General features: G+C 40.2%; 1 protein-coding gene across 11 annotated transcripts in view; it reads right to left on the minus strand.

The window, feature by feature from the left end:
• LOC126299409 (dynamin) overlaps nt 1-20762 on the minus strand; it is a 117019-nt gene that overhangs the window by 14601 nt on the left and 81656 nt on the right. For 5 of the 11 annotated variants that reach the window (XM_049991296.1, XM_049991298.1, XM_049991299.1 and 2 more), the window contains one exon: nt 1334-4667. The exons of 4 other annotated variants lie outside the window; for them this stretch is intronic. In XM_049991296.1, coding sequence (XP_049847253.1) covers nt 4526-4667 — 142 coding nt within the window. In that variant the 3' untranslated portion in view covers nt 1334-4525. Of the gene's footprint in view, nt 1-1333; nt 5888-20762 lie in introns of those variants that run through there. 2 more of the 11 variants (XM_049991304.1, XM_049991302.1) reach the window with 1 other exon arrangement.

Consider the following 20762-nt stretch of genomic DNA (forward strand, 5'->3'; position numbering starts at 1 on the left):
TTATTATTATTATTATTATTATTATTATTATTATTATTACTGGCCATGATGATTCATTAACAGTTTTAATATTACTTACACACAAATTGAAATATGTACCTGCTAAGCAAATATTACTTGATAAGGTAGCCATTGCCACAACCAGTATGTCTATAAATCATTCATATCTGGCAATTGTTTAGAATTTATTATGTATGTTAACACTTAAAAGTTTGTAAAATTGGTAGCAACAACTGTTACTGTTAGTATGAGCTCTGAAGGCAATGAGATTTGAGTCCAATTTATCTATGATCAATGACAGCCTTAGTAATTATCCTCTAGGTATGAGAATAAACTTTTATATATTTATACCAATAACGTATGTTGATGCTGTTGCAAGAAATTCGGAAAGGTTTCAAAATACCCAAAATGTCAGATTTCAACAGGCCGTCTCAACAATATAGCTACAAATGTAATTTTTTAGTGTGTGTGTGTGTGTGTGTGTGTGTGTGTGTGTGTGTGTGTGTGTGTGTGTGGTTGAGGGAGGGAGGGGGGGGGGGGGGACATTTGCACAAGTAAGATTTGAAAAAAAAAAAAAATCTCCAAGACAGTGCATATAAGACTACATCCACATTAATTTGGGAAACTGGAGACCATACTTAGTTTGGAAAATAACTGTAGGAACTCTTGTAGGCCACCAATCAATCATTTGTCCAACAGAATAGCAAAATAATTGTGAATTTATCAGTTTTAAATATCTTCCACTAGTTTGAAATTCAAATTGTAGACCATCAACACACCAAATTTCTAGTTAAACTGGTTAAGCTCCTAGACAAATTACTCCCTTCCAACTACGTGTGCTACACCTTTGAGCTCTGATGTATTCTTACATCAAATAGACAGCCATTGGTCTCACTGTCAATAATCACACAAACATGCATGCACAGCACATTAGAAGTTACTTCGCCTCAAATTATGGCTTACTAAACATTGTATTATACATCAGAATATTACAGAAGATATTAAGGCAAGTGTTCTGTGGTAAAAACTTTAAATGGGATGAATTAAAATCTCTGTCTCCAAACCCCTTTTTCTCATGCACTGTGTACACACTTATCACTGAAAAGATTGTATGTGTCTTTTGCAACTGCAGTTGTGTCAACTTTTTTTATGCTCATGGTATTACAATACTTATATAGAGGATATACTTTGGTGAAAAATTCTCAGTACTAAATTATTACCATCCACTGTTTTAGGATTTAAGAGTTTCTCTTATGAGGTTTGCTACTGATTTACCATTTGCCTGACCAGTGTGGCATGTTAAGAAATTATAATCACAGCTCAAGAGGCACAATTTGCAGCGAAATTTTTTATTCATTTAAATGAGAACTACCAACCACATATAGTCTCAACAATTTTCAAAATTACACATGTGACTTTATTTATAACATTGGATAGACATTTAATGCATGTAGTACATTCATTAGTTGTGACAAAGCAACAGTGCAATTCTAGTCTCAATGAAGAACTTTGAGAACATTAATCCTAAATTTACTTTCAACAAACATGTGCTCCAACAACTGTCATCACAACATGACATAAAATATTGTATACCACAATAAACACCTACAGTTCTTATTAATCATATACCACAATTGCTGCTTCAATACCATTCACTTACATGTGTGATTAGACATTTGAGAAGTTTATCTCACATTATTAAACAGTTTTTAAGATTCATTACCAAATCAACAATTACAATTAACTGTTGCCTACACCTTATTAAAAAGACACACTGGAACATCAACACAGCTCAAAACTTATATGTACACAGAAGAAGAATGTCTAATACGTTACTACACAAGTTCCAGACATTAATATGATGGATAACTGCACAAGTGTGTGTTCTGTCAAATTAAAGCTTGTTTTGGGGAATAAAAAGAAAAAAATACTCAATGAAAAGGAACATCAGGTATTTTCTGGATCAAATGGAAAATAAACTATTTACAAGTAAAAGTATGGTAATTGTACAAATACGGGAAAAGGAAAAGAATACACAAAGGAAAATCTGAGCACTTGTTGTGTCACGCCTGCCATTAAAGTTAGATATCGAAGTATGGAAGCCCACTTGAAACTAATATTTGTGTTGATTTTCACTATATCTAAAGGAAGTTTTCATTCATTTTTCAGATGAAAATAATTCCTACATCTCATAAAAATAACTTTCACCATGATAGAATAAGAGCTCATTTTATACATATGGAACACAGAGATTAAATAAAATGAATGAATATTGTGCAGAACTGTCCTCAACGAAAGGTCTGCAAACATTCATCAATACTCCAGGCTGTAGGGGTGAGTAACTGAGTAACTACTAATAAAAATATCACATTACATTTTACTCGTAAATAGAAGCTTCAGGAAAGTGCACTCATCTGCAAAAGCAAGAAAAGAGTGTGTGTGTGTGTGTGTGTGTGTGTGTGTGTGTGTGTGTGTCTCAATATTTCTATAGCAGACACCTGAGAACACTTTGTAACACAAGAATATTTAAATCACATAAAACTCGTTGCATTTGTACAGCAAAGTTCATGAATGCTTTGCCAAACTTACAGTGTTACTTTTATTTTGTAAACTGCATCACATAAATGATTAGAAAGACAGTATGTAGTTGTTAAGTTAGCCACATATCTACACAATTTCAGATAGAAAAAAAGGAATAAATTAAAACCTCATAATTATAGATGTCTTTTATTATTACAATGTCTTTATTTAAAGTATTTGATATTAAAATTAGAGCAATATTCTATTTTAAATGGAGCACTTTAGCATGGAAGCATTACATAAAACATTTAAAAATGTAAGTTTACAAGACAGCTGCACTCACAAATGGAATTCAGTATTATACCAGATTATGTGAGATGTTACTTGAAAAACACAAAAACTATATAAAAGTATATAATTTTTACATTTAATAAATAATATTGGGTTTTATGAGAACCTGACTGCATCTGCAACAGCAAGAACCTCAACACTGAACCATGAATGGAACTTGACCTGAGCAAAATACAATAGTTGAGTCACTATTACCAAACAACAACAATACCACAATGTCTGTGGAACAGTAAACACATCATGCACATAATTTACATGACACTAAGTTTCATCACTATGAAATAGTTTACTATAGTACTACTTTGCATTATCTGTTACATAAGAAACTGCTGAGTCTTACAACTTTCAGGCCAATGAAATGTTTCTGAAAGCTTTTCAACAAAACTTAGAAATATGAGATTTCAGTTCATTAAAAGAAAGAACATTTGGCAAGAACAAGAATATGCATCACAACTCTGTAAGAGCTATCCACACACTACAACTTTACACACGTGATACGTAACATAATTTGGGTACACTTCTGGTCCTTTGTGTTTTACACATTTGGAAAGACTGGCAACAAAGTATGTACAAGCTGCTTGCAATTTTCTCTCTGGAGTTTCAGAAATACACAAACCATTTTCTTTTTTATAGCTTTGCAAAGTGAGTGAGTGTGTGTGTGTGTGTGTGTGTGTGTGTGTGAGAGAGAGAGAGAGAGAGAGAGAGAGAGAGAGAGAGAGAGACCATCACACACTTGTGAATTATGAGGATGACTGAAGAAAAAATACTACTAATTTTTAAAAGTAGGACTTAAATAACTTTCCTTCACTTTACATTAAGTCTATACAACTTACTTCCACCACTACATGAAGGATGAGGGAACTGAACATGGACTTATTTCGCATTGTGGTGCGCATTAGGTACTAGGTGCTAAACAAAAATAGTTCCAAGCAGTACACCACATACAAAGATATATTTACTTACTCACTCACTCACTCACTCACTCACTCACTCCCGCGCGTACGTACACACACACACACACACACACACACACACACACACACACACACACACACACACACACAGATATATATATTTACATAACTGCAAGATAACATTTACCGTCTTTCAGACATCAGTAAGTATATCTAACTTGTGCTACGTCTTAAGTGTCTTTAACAATCTGCAATATGAAAATGCTAGGACTACAGTGCAAATAACCAGTAGTCCATTAGTATGACTTAATGTAATCATAATTCTACTGGAGAGTTTTTTCTTTCTCTCTCTCTTTACATCTATGCATACAAACATTTTTAAATACAAACAAAACCATTTGTACAATTCTTTCATTAATAATATTCTAAGTTGTCATATTACAAAATGGAGTAGGGAACGTTACACACTAGCCTGAGTAAACAATGAAAAAACAACAGACTATAACTGTTGGTGGATAAATAACTGAAATTAAAAATAAATGAACACAGATCTCTCCATTATACAGATTAATATCAACATTTTTTGTATATGCAGAATGCATCTACAATTTCATCCACACTCTCTTTAAATACATTACACAAAAAGAAATAATTTGCTGAAAAGTAGATACATTACGTGAGCAACATCTATACTATGAGATCACAATGTAACAGTTCATTAATAGGGAACTCCAAGGTCCCTACTTTGGCATTCGGAAAGCATCTCTTAACTCATTGACAGCCGCCTGTGCTGCAGCCTGGCCGACCGCCTGCTGCACACGGTGGGGGATGGGAGGCATGCCTGTCATGGCTGTCCCCAGAATTCCCCCGCTGCCACCCCGGCTGTGCGCAGACAGCAGACAAGAACAGTTAGATCCCCCGCCCAAAGATTCTAATGACAACCAAAGTATGCTAGAATATACTTATGTAAAATGTATTCGGCATATACCCAATGTCCATAGACACATTATTCATGTATTTGGAAACTCATAAACTACCCTATAACTTAATCTACAAGGATCAACTGTGAACACAGCCAGTGTAATTTTATACTTGTTTGGAAAAAGAAGAAATTAATAAAATTTGAAGTTGTGCATGTGCCAGAATAAATCCTATTGCCAACCTCATTGTTTACAGCCAGAGGGCAACTTCCCAAATAAACAACACTCCATATACGGAAGGGTCTTCTTTAACATGTGCTTATCAGCAGGGAATATCGTTAGGCAGATGTGCCGAGTTCTATACTTTATACATTTCTCTCATGGCAAATGTAGATTTGCTTTCTCTACAACATTAGCTCCAGATAAACAAATGGGTATTGGTTGAATATATTCTGCACAATTTTAGTAAGTATGTAACGGCAAAATTATGGACATAGGTATATGCTTGCCCTTTATGGGTCAAATTCAATACACATTCGCACTGAACTTTGAACGAATCCTTTGGAAGTCTGAAATACTCAGATTCCAGCAGGCAGTACCATCTCCATTGTTATTAGATAAATCACTTCTAAGAAATACTAACACACATTAAAAGATTAATAAGCCACCAATGAAAATGTTACTGACACACATGATAATATTAGCAGCATGGCTAAAATATATATGGGGCAACAAATAAATGTAACACTGTCTGGACTGGTGCACTAGAAACATTGCTACACCTGCTTCCTTAACAGTGTGAGTGGTTGACCTACACAACTATACACTGGTGTGTGTTCTCACATTTTTACAGTATACGTCACCCAGCTTTTCAAAATGAAATGGTCTATATTAAGTACTGAGTCATCATTAAGCTTATTAACAATACAATAACATTGCTGTTCTTTTCCCATTTAAAGTGTAATCACTAGACAACCTTCATGGATACCACTGACTAATAACTGCACAGTACAGGGGTGTATAGGTAACATTTTGAAAGTCTACAGAACTGACGTCTTACAATTTGTGTTATAATGAGACCAATCCTGACAAAATCGAGGTTAGTATTTATACAAACACGTCACAGTTTGTTAACTGATTGAAGATTTGTGTCATGCAGTTATTTGCAGTTACTGCCTCCGCCTGAAAGAAAAAGGTCAGATATTGCAGAACAAGCGAGCATTTAACACACATGTACCACAATGTGAAAGACCATTTCAGCAACTTTGCATTCAATACTAAAGAAATAGTTACAAATAAGCTGTTAATTAAAAACCAAACCCCAATCACTTAATCCACAAAAGCAATTTTTGTAATAGGAAAAATATAACAAAGGGACTAGCCTCTTTGAAATAGCCACTACTATCTTTTTTTCAAAAGTCACCACCATTTGTACCTGATTTTTAACCAATATTAGTGTGTTACACACTAGAACATTAGGGGGAGGACAAAAGATGTTAAAGTAGTAAAAACAAATTAAAATCAGAGTACATTTTAACTAAAAAAAAGTCTTTTTTTTTAAAAAAAAAAGTTTTTGTTATTACAAGTGCATAATAGACAACTCAGTTAAGTAAAAGAGTAGGAAACCAACTCTTAACTGAAGCAGAAATAAAAGATTACAGGAGAAATTAGTAGTACTAGCACATTTTCATGCAGTAACATTTTATATAATTTTCAACAAATGGTAATTTTGCTGAAATGGATCTTTCAGACATAGACGAAAGGAAAACAGTGCACTAAAAGTTTCAAAATACATGTTTAAACCACTTAATTTTATACTTATGTGCAGAGATTAAAGCTACTGAAGCATTTCCAAGATACTGTCACTGTAAAAAAGTTAAGCAACCAGATGGAATGGTTCAGTTTGCATACATGCACAAAATCAGTGCATTTTTAGTTATTTGGACTGCCATACTATGTAGAGGCAGAAGAGTGCATTACTATTGTCACAATATGGTAGTATCACACATACAGCAGTAAAGCGGAATCAAGAGTTCCAGGTGGTTGGCCTATACCATGAGGATACAGAATGTGTCACACTAACACACTACTCAGCAGTAGCTTTGAGAGAAACCCCCCCCCCCCCCCCCCCCACACACACACACACGTGGATTGGTGCATGAATTACGCAACTGCCAGATGCGTTGACCATTCAAAGTGAAACAAAATGCCAAAGATTCCTTCTCCACCCCCGTGGGTATCTGAGGGGCATCCAGATATACTATGGAGTTTCTCAGACATTAAACTGAAGAAAATTAATATATTGTTTGCAACATAATGCACAGACACAACACCTCTGCACCTAATATCTCCATAAAGATAATGGAATAATGAGACTACGAAATGTCATCCTGTACCATTGTCAATTACAAATCCCTTTTTTATGTAGAAGCTGCCAGTACCACCTAAGAAAAGTATGCTTGAATGAATACTGTACCTGGGTATCAGGACAGCATACAGTGAAAAATCTAGGTTAAACAGTATTCTGAACAGCAGGAATACATAACTATGACAGTTTAAAATGGTGAGGATGAGTTCTAGAATTTAAGGAAGCTTGACATTATGGTATGCAGATTCCTCTGGTCCAAACAAGTCATCCCTGATACGATTCACGAGCACTGAAGGTACACCACATCCTCAGGTCTTACATTTCACATGGAAACAACTTCGCACTTCCAATGCCTTTTTTGTTCTACACACAGAGTTCACACAATAATCAGTCACAGAATGCAGAGTTTTTTCAGGAACTAGCCAAAGCACTCAGTCTGTGGTATCGGATGCCATAGCAGAATAGCTGTTTGAGTTATTGCCAAGACAAAGTGCTTCCACAGACCGTACAAATACTGGACAATTGCCTTCTCGTTCTTCTTAGCACACATACAGACTAAAAGTGGTCCTACTGGACTGGACCTATCTTAAATCAATACTACCCAATACCTTAGTAGTCTGATTTAAATATTTTCATGACATCCCTCACCAATGTATATTTTTATTTCAATCCCATTACTCCATTTGGATGCTTAACTTTCCTGTTCGTGATAGTATGCAGAGTTCCATTTCAGTGTTAAGCAACTAATTTTGTGTAATAATACACGAGATATTAAAATGAAGTACATAAAAAAGCAGGAACAAGTAGTTGGTGGTGGTGTAGTACAGTGGTATCCCCAGCTTCCTACTCTTATCAAAGCAACAAACCACTATATGACATCCTAAATGCAGTAGGCGCCTTTTCATTTATCAGTGAACTGCTTATGCCAGCTTCTGAAACAATCTAACTGACTTCACAAAACGAACTGTCCTTTACACGACAATAATTGCATCTGAAAACACGTAAAGTTCTCCATGGTCTTCTGTAGGTCCCTGTCCAGCAATAACAACCATTAGATACACAAGGACTGACAATGGTCTTCTGATAAGAAGGAAATTCTTCAACAGAAGGATCATTTCAGATAATTGTATTTGTAGTTATAAGTAAAAAGAAGTCTATGCGAATAACTGCTTGGAAGTAGATAAAGCTAAAAGCAGAAGAATAGTAGCACAGAACAATGCACAGATACATTTTAAATTAATATTTTTTGAAAGCATCAACAGTTTGCAACATTTACAGTTCTAACTTACCAAACATAATCCAAGACACATTATGCTACACAACAGCGCACATACCGACAAAGTTCGAAGGGAGAAGTAGTTCAGATTGAAAGATTTAGCCACATCAAGCAGAAAATGAAGTGTCTGTACTAAGATGCTACTTAAATTTCAATTTACTGTTGTATCATAAACCACACAGTAAATGGACAAATGATGTGTAGCAGGGCATATTTCTTGTTATGCTGTTCTATAGCCTCAATACATTGTATGCAATGCACACTATTTTCACAAGAGTCTATCACAGTTGCTTTTTATATATATATATATATATATATATATATATATATATATATATATATATATATATATATATATATATTACATTTATTGCTACTGATGAATTCTTCTTGGGTTATCAGCCAAGTGGTGGCATCGTCTTGTCGCAACGTTTCAATGTGTTTCATATCCATCACGTTCTGGTGATGTGTCAGGATGCTGTGTTCTGCATATGTGTATAGCTGCTTGGTCATCGTCCGCTTTTGTAGGCCGGCCAATCACATTCCTCCGGAAGGGGGGGGTACCATGTCGGTGGTGGTGGAGGGGTGGGGGGTGGGCGTGAGGGGGGTGGGGGTGAGGGGGGGGGGGGTGGGAAAGCGCGGCCCATCATCGAGTTCCAGTGGCTATCCAATCTGTCTGCGGATGCCACTGCCTTCAGATCAGAGCGTTACTGCCATGTTTCGCCAATTGCGGGACTGAGCTGAAAACCGCTGTCCCTGTTTACAAAATTGTTGTGTAGACGTATCTCCACTGCCACTTTGAAGATCGAGTCCCAGAAACCATTTGCGCTGCACAGCTGCTTCGTTTTTCGAAATCCGAAGGTGTGTCTCTTGATAATGCTATGTTCTGCTACCGTGGACTTGTTTGTTTGTCCTAGTCGTACGTTCCCGATGAGTTCAGTACAGTGCTGGGAGAGACATTGTTGTGTCTGCCCGATATATTCCATCCCACATTCACACTCAATACTGTAAATGCCCGGCATCTACAACACCAGCTGATCTTTGGTTGAGCTAAGTATATCTTTAACTTTTAGTGGTGTGCGAAAGATGGTAGTTATTTCGTGCTTCTTTAATATTCTTGTGATCTTTGCTGTCGGCGGTCCAGCAAATGGCAGAAACGCCACGTTTTGCTTCATCTTCTTCTGGTTTCTCCTCCCACCTCTTGTCTGCACTCAAGGCGCGTCTTATTTGCGTCTCAGTGTTGCCATTCTTTCGGAAGGTTTCCCGCAGATGTGCTAATTCACACGGCAAACTCTCGCTGCCACAGATCAACCTGGCTCTTTGTGCTGGGGTGTTTAGTACAGAGTTATGCTGTGCTGGTTGGTGGCAGGTCCGAGCATTGAGATATAAGTTCGTGTGTGTCTTCTTCCTGTAGACCGCGTGTCCCAACCTACCATCCGGATTTTTCTTGATCAAAATATCAAAGAAGAGAAGGCAGCCATTCTCTTCTACCTCCATGGAGAATTTCATGCTTTCATTTATGCCACTGAGGTGGTGTAGGAACTCCTGTAATTTTCCCTTGCCATGGAGCCACACTGCAAAAGTGTTGTCTATGTATCCGTAGAACACCTTTGGTTTATGGTGGGCGGTGTTCAGTGCCACATCTTTAAAGTGCTCCATGTACAAGTTGGCAATATCTGGGGCCAGGGGGGAACCCATGCAACAACATCTGTTTGCTCATAGAATTTCCCGCCACATTTGAAGTACGTTGTGATTAACACCAGACAAAAGAGTCCGAGTGTGCCCTAATCGAAGTGGTCTTTGAGTAGAGCTAAGGAATCATCTAGCACCACCTGAGTGAAAAGAGAAGTGAAATCAAAGCTCAGTAGTAGATCATTCTTGTCCAGGCATAACCCTTGGAGTACTGTCAAATGGGGTGATTTCAGACAGTTTTGTCGTTATTTTGATTGAAATTTCTTATATATTGTTAGATTAAATTGTTATGGGAGTGGTAGGGTATATGTGTAACGAATAAAATATCCCAGAACCAGAAAGTGTATGTGTAGGTATATTTATCTGAGGCAGTTAAATAAAGTGTCTGAAGTCACCCCATAGATTGGGGTGATTTCGGACACGCGTTTCTTAAATCTCTGTCCAAAGTTACAGTATATAGAGTGCAGATTTGGACATTTACTGCTTTTTTTAAAAACTCTACATGTTTTTTATTTGATTTTGGTGACATTTTACACATTGATCATGTTGCTAGGTGGGAGATTTTACAGTTTTGCCTTAATATTGGAGAAAAACCTCTGAACAGTCTCTTTGTTCACTTACGCACGAGCTCGTTTAATATTTTTGCTTAAGTGAACGAAAAGATGATCTGACCGTTGTTTGAGGAAGAAATGCATCCATTCTTCTCATGGTAAATTATTACGAATCTGATTTAATCCATTATAAATGATTTTTGAAAGCCTGAGAATATAGAAACAATAGGTTTGTTTATTAATAAATAAATCTTCTGCTGCCAGTCATGATTTATTTTACTTTTCCTACAATGCGTTTCAACAAGTAATTCCTATTTTCAGGTGTGGTTTTTGTGTGTATTAAGCCATTTCTTTTGGTGTGTGTGTGTGTGTGTGTGTGTGTGTGTGTGTGTGTGTGTGTGTGCGCGCGCGCTTCATTTCATTGACCTTTAATGCAATATATAAGAAACAGGCGAATTTTTAGTTGGGTATCAATTCTTTTTGTGAAGTTAGTGGCAAAATTTAGAAGAATTTGTACGTACAGTTTTCTAATGGTTCATTTGTGCAGAGTCTCACACAAACTAAACATCACACACAACTTGTACACTTTACACATAGAAATATCTTATGTAAACAAAACAGTTAAAAAGATATTCTTACAGAGGTTACTTATCTTAACAACTTGGCTCATAAATTACTTACATTTATTTTACAATTGTGCTTATTTCTATGTTTTACTATTTTTATTAAAGTATGTTATCGAAACATCTGAAGAAATTCACTGATTCACTTTCAAGTTTTTCATTTAATATTTTATTTCATCTTCACATTTTCTGTAATGTCAATATATCTCCAGTTCTTCTAGTAAATCCATTTTGTGTCCTTATATTTAGTCAGTGGAGTACTTTGACATTTTGCTCTATTTTTCCAAATGGCTGTCCTGTATTACGTATGTGTGTTGCTATTGCTGATGTAGTGTGTTTGTTGTGTGTGTATGCTCTAATGTGCTCTGTGTACGTGGTGTTGGAATTTCAGCCTGTTCATCCCACGTAGAACTTGGCACTACGTAGGACGTAGATAAATAACCTCTGTAAGAAGATCTTTTTAACTGTTTTGTTAACATAAGATATTTCTGTGTGTAAATTGTACAAGTTGTGTGTGATGTTTACTGTGTGTGAGACTCTGCACAAATGAACCATCAGAAAACTGTACGTACAAATTCTTCTAAATTTTGCCACTAACTTCACAAAAAGAATTGATACCCAACTAAAAATTTGCCTGTTTCTTATATATTGCAGTAAAAGTCAATGAAATGAAGCCCGCACACGCACACACACACACACACACACACACACACACACACACACACACACCAAAAGAAATGGCTTAACACACACAAAAAACACACTTTAATATGGGAATTAATTATCGAAACGTGCCGTGCAAAAAGTACAATACAGAAAAATCATGACTGGTAGCAGAAGATTTATATATTAATATACAAACCTATTAATTATTACAAAATTTCTTCTCTTTCGGCCAGATTTATCAAGGTAGCTTTTAACTAAATATCTAATATCTAATTTAGTGAAGGGAAATCCCCAATGTGTAGCCCTCAAGATACCTTGCTTCAACATTTCTTCTTCTTCTTCTTCTTCTTCTTCTTCTTCATCATTTAGTACTGGCTGTCGTCCCATTTTTTTCAGATGTGATACCTGCACGTTATTTTGTAGGGTTGATTTAGGTATACCATATGAATCACATGCTTTTCTGTATGATTATTTACCACTCTGAATATCACGAACAGCTTTATCTTAAAGTTCCGGGTCACTATTACACTGTACTGTAGCACCTCTCGTGCTCTTATAAGTTCTCGGCATTGTCGAAAATCACCACACACAGTACACAGTTTTACAAAAACCATCGTTATTTTATAACCTTGCACGAGAAACTCAACAAATTTGTACAGAAATTGTCTCGATGCTGTTAGCTACTGAGCGATTTGACAATTACTGTTACAATACCTTCCCACTTGGCGCAACAATAGAAAGTTTCCACTTTACGATAATGCATGGATTTTTAACACAGACTGTTCCTTAATTATTCACCCAGGGAAACAACTGACACAAAATAAAAGTTGTGGAAAGCACTAAATGCAATCTTGCGCCTAAAATAAATGGCTCACGAACGTTAAAATAAGTACCTCTGTTTCTATGCAATGGCACAGAGCAAATAAGCCATACTGTCCAAATTCGTCCCAGTGTCCAGAATCACCCCATTTGACAGTAGAGTTCCTGAAACGGTGAGTGCAGTGACATCCAAGTAGTTTTAACTGCTGTGCTAGGTGCTTGGCTACACCATACGTCTGAGAATTTATGGTGTTCAATATAGGACGTAGTGGGACATTCTCCTTATGGATCTTCGGGAGGCCATACAGTCGCGGTGGTGCCCGTGCTCGTGGGTAAAGCTTCCTGATGGTGTTTCTGTCAAGTCTTGAGCAGTTGAGAAGATCTATGGTCTTGCGCATAACAGAAGCAGTCATGTCTTTCCCTACTTCTTTGCTTGCTGGATCTTGTAGTAAGATGTCGCTCTTCTGCCAATAATCTTCTGACTTCAGTATGACTGTCACATTCCCTCTGTCTGCTGCTAAGAGCACTATATCCTCATCGGCACTCTTCTGCCGTAATGTTGTTCTTCGGCATTCTTGCTTTCTCGAGTACCCTGCTTGTCTCCCTACTCACTTCCTTGGCTGCTCTCAGCGGAAGTCTACGTATGGCTTGCTCAACGTCGCTGTTAATGTCACGTTTTGGTAACGTTCTTGGAATTGGAACAAAGTTCAGGTCTTTCGACAGCATGGAGATTTTTGGCTCATCCAGTGCTCTCTGTGTCAGGTTGATGACTGTCTTAATATTGCTGGCTGTCTCCTCCTGATGACGTCTGCCCGGAAGTCTGAGGAACTTCTCGCAGTTTGTGGCTTTCTTCTTGTAGAGCTCACTGCTTGTGTACATGTTACCATCCATCCACTCCCAGGTGTGTGCTGGGAGATTGGAAGCTAGGTACAGGTGGTGAGCGAGCAAAGTCTTGGCATTCTTGTCGAGTTCCAGTCTGGTAACACATGTGCGTTTCCATACCAAGGCTTAAACAGCCTGTCGTAATATGCATTTTTTCCTCGGTGTGTTGGCAGGATGCCACAAGTTTACAAACTGCGGCATCCCTTCCTTATCCCAACACCTTAGCAAGAAGGCTGCAGAGCAGCTTTCCCTTCTTGGTTCATAGTTTCTGCAGCATCTTGTAGCTGCGCTGGACATCCTCTCCATAGAGGTGTGATATATGTGATTGCAGTCTTTCTCGGCATATTCCAATCATGAATTCTTCACAGGTTATCAGCCGAGTAGTTCGTCTCATCGCAACATTTCTACCAGTTTCATACCAATCGTCATCATCTGGCGAAGTGTCGGGATGCTGTGTTCTGCAACCAGAAGACAGCGAAGCAAAACATGTGGCATTTCTGCTGTTTGCTGGACCGCCCCAGCCAAGATCGCAAAAATATTAAAGCAGCATGAAATAACTACCATCTTTCGCGCACCGCAAAAAGCTAATGATATACTTGGCTCAACCAAAGACCAGTTGGGGCTGCAGACGCTGGGCACTTACAGTATTGAGTGGGAATGTGGGACGGAATATATCATGCAGACACAATGAAGTACCTCCCAGTGCGGTACTGAACACATCAGGAACGTACGACTAGAACAGACAAACAAGTCCACAGTAGCAGATAGCATTATTGAGGGACACACCTTTGAATTCGAAAAAACAAAGAAGCTGTGCAGTGCCCACAGTTTCTGTGACTATCTTCAAAGAGGTAGTGGAGATATGTCTGCACAACAACTTAGTAAACAGGGACAGCAGTTTTCAGCTCAGTGCAGCGTAGAATCCTGCAACTGACAAAATATGTCAGGAATGCTCCTATCTGAAGGCAGCGGCATCCGCTGACAGATTGGATAGCCACCAGATCTCAATGCCGGACCGCGCTGTGGGCCCCCCCACCAGCACTGACGCGGTACCCCCTTCTGGAGGAACATGATTGGACGGCCTACAGAAGCAGACGATGGACAAGCAGCTATATAGATATGTAGAACACAGCATTCTTTCGCCAGCCGAGGCTACCGGCTGCCTGGGGAGTGGAACCCACCCCGAACAGATTTCAGGTGCTGGCTGATGAACCGAAGACAACACGCGACACAACAGACACACAAAAACAAGCCACCCACCACCTCCCCCCGATTGTCGTAGAGTTTCCTCAAAACTACGAGGAGCTCTTCGAGTTGCTCAAGACAGAAATCGGGGGAGGCAGTTTCAGGCAAAACCCGCCGGTGAGGGCAAAATAAAAGTCACAGTACACACACTCGGACACTACAACACAGTCAAAACACTATTCAACACAAAAAACATACCTCACTACACATTCCCCACAACAAAAACACGAAACAGAAACATAGTTATTAGAGACCTTCCAAGACTACTGTCCCCCCAGGCAATCAAAACAGACTTGACTGCCCAGGGGTATGTTGTCAAGGTGGTCCAGCAGATGGGCAGCATAGACAGCAAGTGTCCGCTGTACCGGGTAACAATCCCTGACATACCGCAAAACAAGAGGGAGATTAAGATGGTCCTGGTTGTGCCTGTCACCACAGAGCCGCTGCGCCATAAAAACAAGATGGTGCAGTGCTTCAGGTGTCAGGGACTGAACCATATCGCTGCACACTGCACCATGCCAGTGAAATGCACGAAGTGCGTCGAGGCCCACGACACTAGGACATGCACACTAAAACACACGGACCCACAAATAAGTTGCACGCTGTGTGGCAAAAACGACACAGCGGGTTACCAATGCTGTGAGGCCCACAAAAGACACTCACAGCAGGCAAAGGCAGCCCCCCCACACACACGTAAACAAAACACGACAATCCCAATCAGTCACACAAGAAAACAAAATACAACAATACACACAGACAAGGCCTGGGTAAAACCAAGACTGGACACACCCAGGGCAACATACGCTGAAGTGGTTTCTCCCCCGAGAAACCATGAAAGCGTGGCCCTGTCACCACAACACCGGGAAACACACAACAACAATGACCAGGTCCACCAACACAGAGGAAGCTCTAGGGAACCCCACACACAGTCCCCCCCCCTCCCTCCCTCCACGGATCAGTTGTTAGGCGTTATGGTGCAGACCATGAACCTCGTCATGGAAATGATGAAGGATTTCAGGGAAGCCCAGAAGCAGAACACACAGATCCTCGTTGCCCTTCAGGTAGCAGTCCAGCAGTCGCTCCCCTCTGCGACTTCTTCAGTAGTTTCAAAACCTCATCATGTATACACGACCAAACATCCAAGGCCTGGCAATGTGCGTCTTTAAGGCAGGCGACATTGTTAATCAAGAGGTCGGGTTCAGAGAACTCATGAAGGAGTTCTCCATCGACATATGCATGATGGAGGAAACCCACCTAAAACCGGGAATAAAAGCGACAGTTCCCAACTATATTAGCTACCGCAAAGACAGGCCAACCCAAGGAGGAGGAGTGGCCATACACATAAAAAGAGGGTTCCCCACCACCAGGTATTCTTACCTGCTACCAATAAAATCGAAGCAGTGGCGGTGGAAGTAGCCACTGCCACTGGACCCCTAACAATCGTTGCAATCTACCGACCCCCACAAGACCAGATAAATGAGGGAGACATAGCTACTCTAGGGCAAATGGAAGGCAAACTCATAATAGGGGGCGACTTCAATGCCAAACATCCTGAGTGGAATTTTAGAGTAACCTCCAGAGCAGGCGCCAAATTGCAACAACTAGCGCGCAACCACCATTTCGAAACATGGGGTCCAGTCGAGCCCACACATTTTCCAAAAAATGGAGACAGGCCCGACGTGTTAGACATAGCTCTCACCAGGAGGATTACGGGGTTTGTGACCACGAGGACAATCAACAGAATGTCCTCCGACCACAACCCAGTGATTCCAGAGGTTGACGTGGAAGAATGGGTAGCACTCCCACAGTACCAGACGTCTTACAGACGTACTGGGAGCGATACCGAGAAACTGTCGCCTCTGATATCGCTCGCGCTCCGCCACCTACTGCCGAAACAGTAGAACAAGCACTACAAGACCTAACAGGTACCATCCTCCAGGCAGAAGAAGAGGCCACCCCTCCACAAAGGGATGGCCCGCCGCCGCAAATACAGCTCCCGGAACACTTGCTAGCTCAAATTCGACATAAAAACAGAGTGGCAAAAGAGTGGAAGATAACCAGAAACCAGGCCACAAAGAGGCTGCTCAATCATCAACAGAGAGAGTTGAAGGTAGCGCTCAATGAGCACAGAAACCAGCAATGGCAAAACCGTCTCACAGCCCTCAAAGTAGACGATCACACACTTTGGCAAGCAACCAAACAATTCACAAAAAGACGCGCTAGGATGCCGCCACTGCACAGCGAGCGGGGTCTAGCCTACAGCCATGCTGAAAAGGCCAACGCCCTCGCCGACACTTTCAAGAAGCAGTTCCAAGCTGGAGAACCCCAGGATGATGAGCATGAAACAGTGGTCCGTCGTCGACTGGCTGTCTTCCTCAATGCTGAGGAGGGCCCAGAAGACGAACCCACAGTTTTTGCCCCTGAAGACGTGGCAGAAGTAATTAGGTCTCTCCCCTTCAAAAAGGTGCCAGGACATGACAGTGTCACCAACCAGTTGGTCGAAAACCTCCCACCCACAGCACTCAAACACCTAGCGAACGTCTTCAACGAGATTACTCGTACCTGCGAGTACCCTGCTTGCTGGAAACACGCGGAAGTGGTCGCGATACACAAGCCAGGGAAAGACCGTCTATTCTCGCAGCACTACAGGCCGATTAGCCTCTTGCCAACTCTCAGCAAGATCTATGAGTGCCTCCTGCTAAGACCCATACAGGAACATATTACCAGAGAGCAACTTCTGCCGGATTTCCGATTCAGATTCCGGCAGAACCACTCTGCCCCACAACAGATCATGAGAGTGATTGAAGGAGCCACAGAGGGCTTCAAACACAGGGGCTACAGTGGGATAGTGCTACTAGACGTAGACAAAGCCTTTGATTCAGTATGGCATAGAGGGCTACTCTACAAGTTGAACACACAAGGGTTCCCTGGGAGCATAGTTAAGCAGATCAAAAGCTATCTCTCGAGTAGAACTTTCTCTGTCAAAGTAGAAACAGCCACCTCCACCAAGAGGCGTATTCGTGCTGGGGTGTCACAGGGATCGGTCCTGGGGCCCGTTTTGTACAGTCTGTACACTGCGGACACACCAACAGCCCCCCTGGTGCACACCACACAGTACGCTGAAGATGCAGCCTTCTACACAAGAAATGCGAACAAGGACCTGGTCATCCGTAGGCTACAAAGAGTTTTAGATGACACAGAAACTTGGGCCCGTCACTGGCGAATCACCAACTCCAAAAAGACGCAGGCTATGCTGATTAGCCGTAGGCTCGGAAAGCGCGAACCACCTCAACGCCGCCCCCGCTCTCCCCCCCTTCCACCTTCACCTAAATGGAACCCAACTCCCCTGGCGCGGAACCGCGAAGTATCTTGGCGTAACCTTGGACTCTTGTCTTACGTGCAAACCCCACAGACGAGGCCCACAGGAAGGTCTGCGCCAAAATGTCCATCCTGTACCCAATCCTCAACTCATCCAGCTCCCTTCCCAGCTCAGTAGGAGTGAACATATACCAGGCCCTGATCCGGCCAGTCATGGAATACGCGTGTCTTGTCTGGGGATACGCGGCGAAGCAACACCTGGACCAACTCCAGAGGCTGCAGAACCGCGCCCTCAGGAGGGCACTGCGTCTACCTCTTTGATTCCCCATTGACGATCTGCATGCCGCTCCTGAAATCCCACTCCTGAGAGAGCGTTTTCAAGACCTGGCAAGGGTCTTCTATGAAGGTTCTTCCAGGTCAGGAAACGCCCTCATCCACTCCCTTGATCGGTATGCCATGTCCCGTGATAAGCACAATCGCTCCATGACGATCTTCGACGACTAAGTCGAAGAGAAAATCCCAATATCCATTCAATTACAATTATCTCGCCAAACCTCAGGCAAGTACCAGACACACACAGAACAATCATCACATTTCACAGACACCAAAAAGTACAGACATAATCACACACACAAGTACACAGGGGAGTAAAAGCCGAAAGGCTACAAACTCCCCCTCACGCTTCCCTAAAGAGGGGAAAGTAATAGATGAGAGCAGCAGTATCCTGACACTTCGCCAGAAGATGATGGGCATGAAACTCATTGAAACATTGTGACAAGATGACGCCACCAATCAGCTGATAACCCGAAAAGAATTCATGATTGGAATACGCTGATAAAGACCGCAATCACATTTACTGCTACTGTTTTTGATCACAGCTCTATTCAGGTGGTAACTAGAGATAATAAAACTAATATTATAATTTTTTACTCGAGCTATAAGATCATAAATGCTATTTCTGAAATATTACGTACTATGTTTTATTATATTTGTGCACGGCTGTTACATTATTGATTAGTGAGAGAGATCTATTTTGCTATTAAATTTGTATCTTAGAAGAAATAAATGTATATCATGTGTCAAATTTAGGATTGCCTTTTGTTCTGATAGCAATTTTGTTGAAGTGCTCAATGTAGTTTTTATTTTTTAGTTCTCTTTGTTCATTTAAGATGTTATTCAGATTTTTTGCCAAATGTGTGCAACTTCCAATGTTCCCCAAAATGCTCATTTAGCTCCCTTTTTCAGATCTATGAAAAATGGAAAGATTAGCACTTATGTTTACTGTTGAGCACCTATTTTCTTGAAAATGTATACTAAATGTGGAGAGATTTTTATGCTTTTAGTTAAATGCCCCCCTCCCCCCCCCCCCCAATCTTGTAGTACATTTTCGTCCTCTTTTTATGTAGAACACGTCACAGTCAATGAATTTAATTTTATACATTCTTGATTGGCCGTATTTTTGAGCTGTGTCTACAGCCAAGTAGACACACACACGCACACACACACACACACACACACACACACACACACACACACACACGAAAAATGACCACTGTGTCTCCATACGCTCCGGCCAGACATAGTGGTCATTTCTATGAAGTGTACTTGCTTGTGTGAATACATTTGCCAAAAGCTTACACGTAGCAGTCTTTTCATCATGCCTGCCTGCAACTCAACATGACCAAATGTTATATTTTTATGTACACATACATAGACATATGTGCTGGAGTGTGTCTAGGTACCAACTGAAAATGAGCTATGCTCAAAACTACGAAGAGGCAATTCCATTCTACTTTTTAACACTTCATAATTTTTACAAAATAATAAGTGTTGGAAGGGTAATTTAACCCTATGGTTTTTTTTGGCTCAATATGAACCAAAAATGAATTTTTTCTTACATTACTCTTCAAAATTTAAATGGTATTGCTCCAAACTTTATGACTGTTTTTCTCAACATTCTAAGTACCTTAAAGCTAAAAAAAAATACAACTTTTCTTCCTCTCGCAAAAACTTAATTTGGTACACTTTTACTCCTCAAGAAGTCAGCTGACCAAGACGGGGGGGATTACAAATATTGTAGTCAAGTTTCATTTCTACATGCCTGAGGTACAAGCAGAACTTTTTTTATGACAAAGTTAATATCTCCTTCCTTACTGTTGAAATGTTATGTTACAATGCAAGTCACTGACTGCATTTAAATTATTATAGTACATTATCAATAACAGTTACATTTTATCAACTGTTGTGTGCAGATGCAGTTCATGTACCTCTCTTAGTTATTTTTGTGTGGGTATCATAAAAAAATTAGTTCTTTGCTTTGAGCAATAGGGAACATTAGTAAATCATCTGACTGCAAGGAGAATATCTCTGAAGAAGAAAATCACATTGGTGATGACACCATTCATCCTTCATCTGCTTCAGATGCTATCATCAGAGTAAGTGATACAAAATCATCTTTTCAAGTTGTGATGAACTTATATTCACATTATTGTGGTGGAAATGACTAACATTGAGGGTGAAGAATTTTTAGGGTTAGCTGTAAAGCATTCGATGAAATTACACTTGAAGCCTTTACTGACCTGTTACTAATGGCTGGTGTGTATAAATCATATAGCAA

This window comes from Schistocerca gregaria, chromosome X, assembly GCF_023897955.1.
Source record: "Schistocerca gregaria isolate iqSchGreg1 chromosome X, iqSchGreg1.2, whole genome shotgun sequence".
NCBI lineage: Eukaryota > Metazoa > Arthropoda > Insecta > Orthoptera > Acrididae > Schistocerca > Schistocerca gregaria.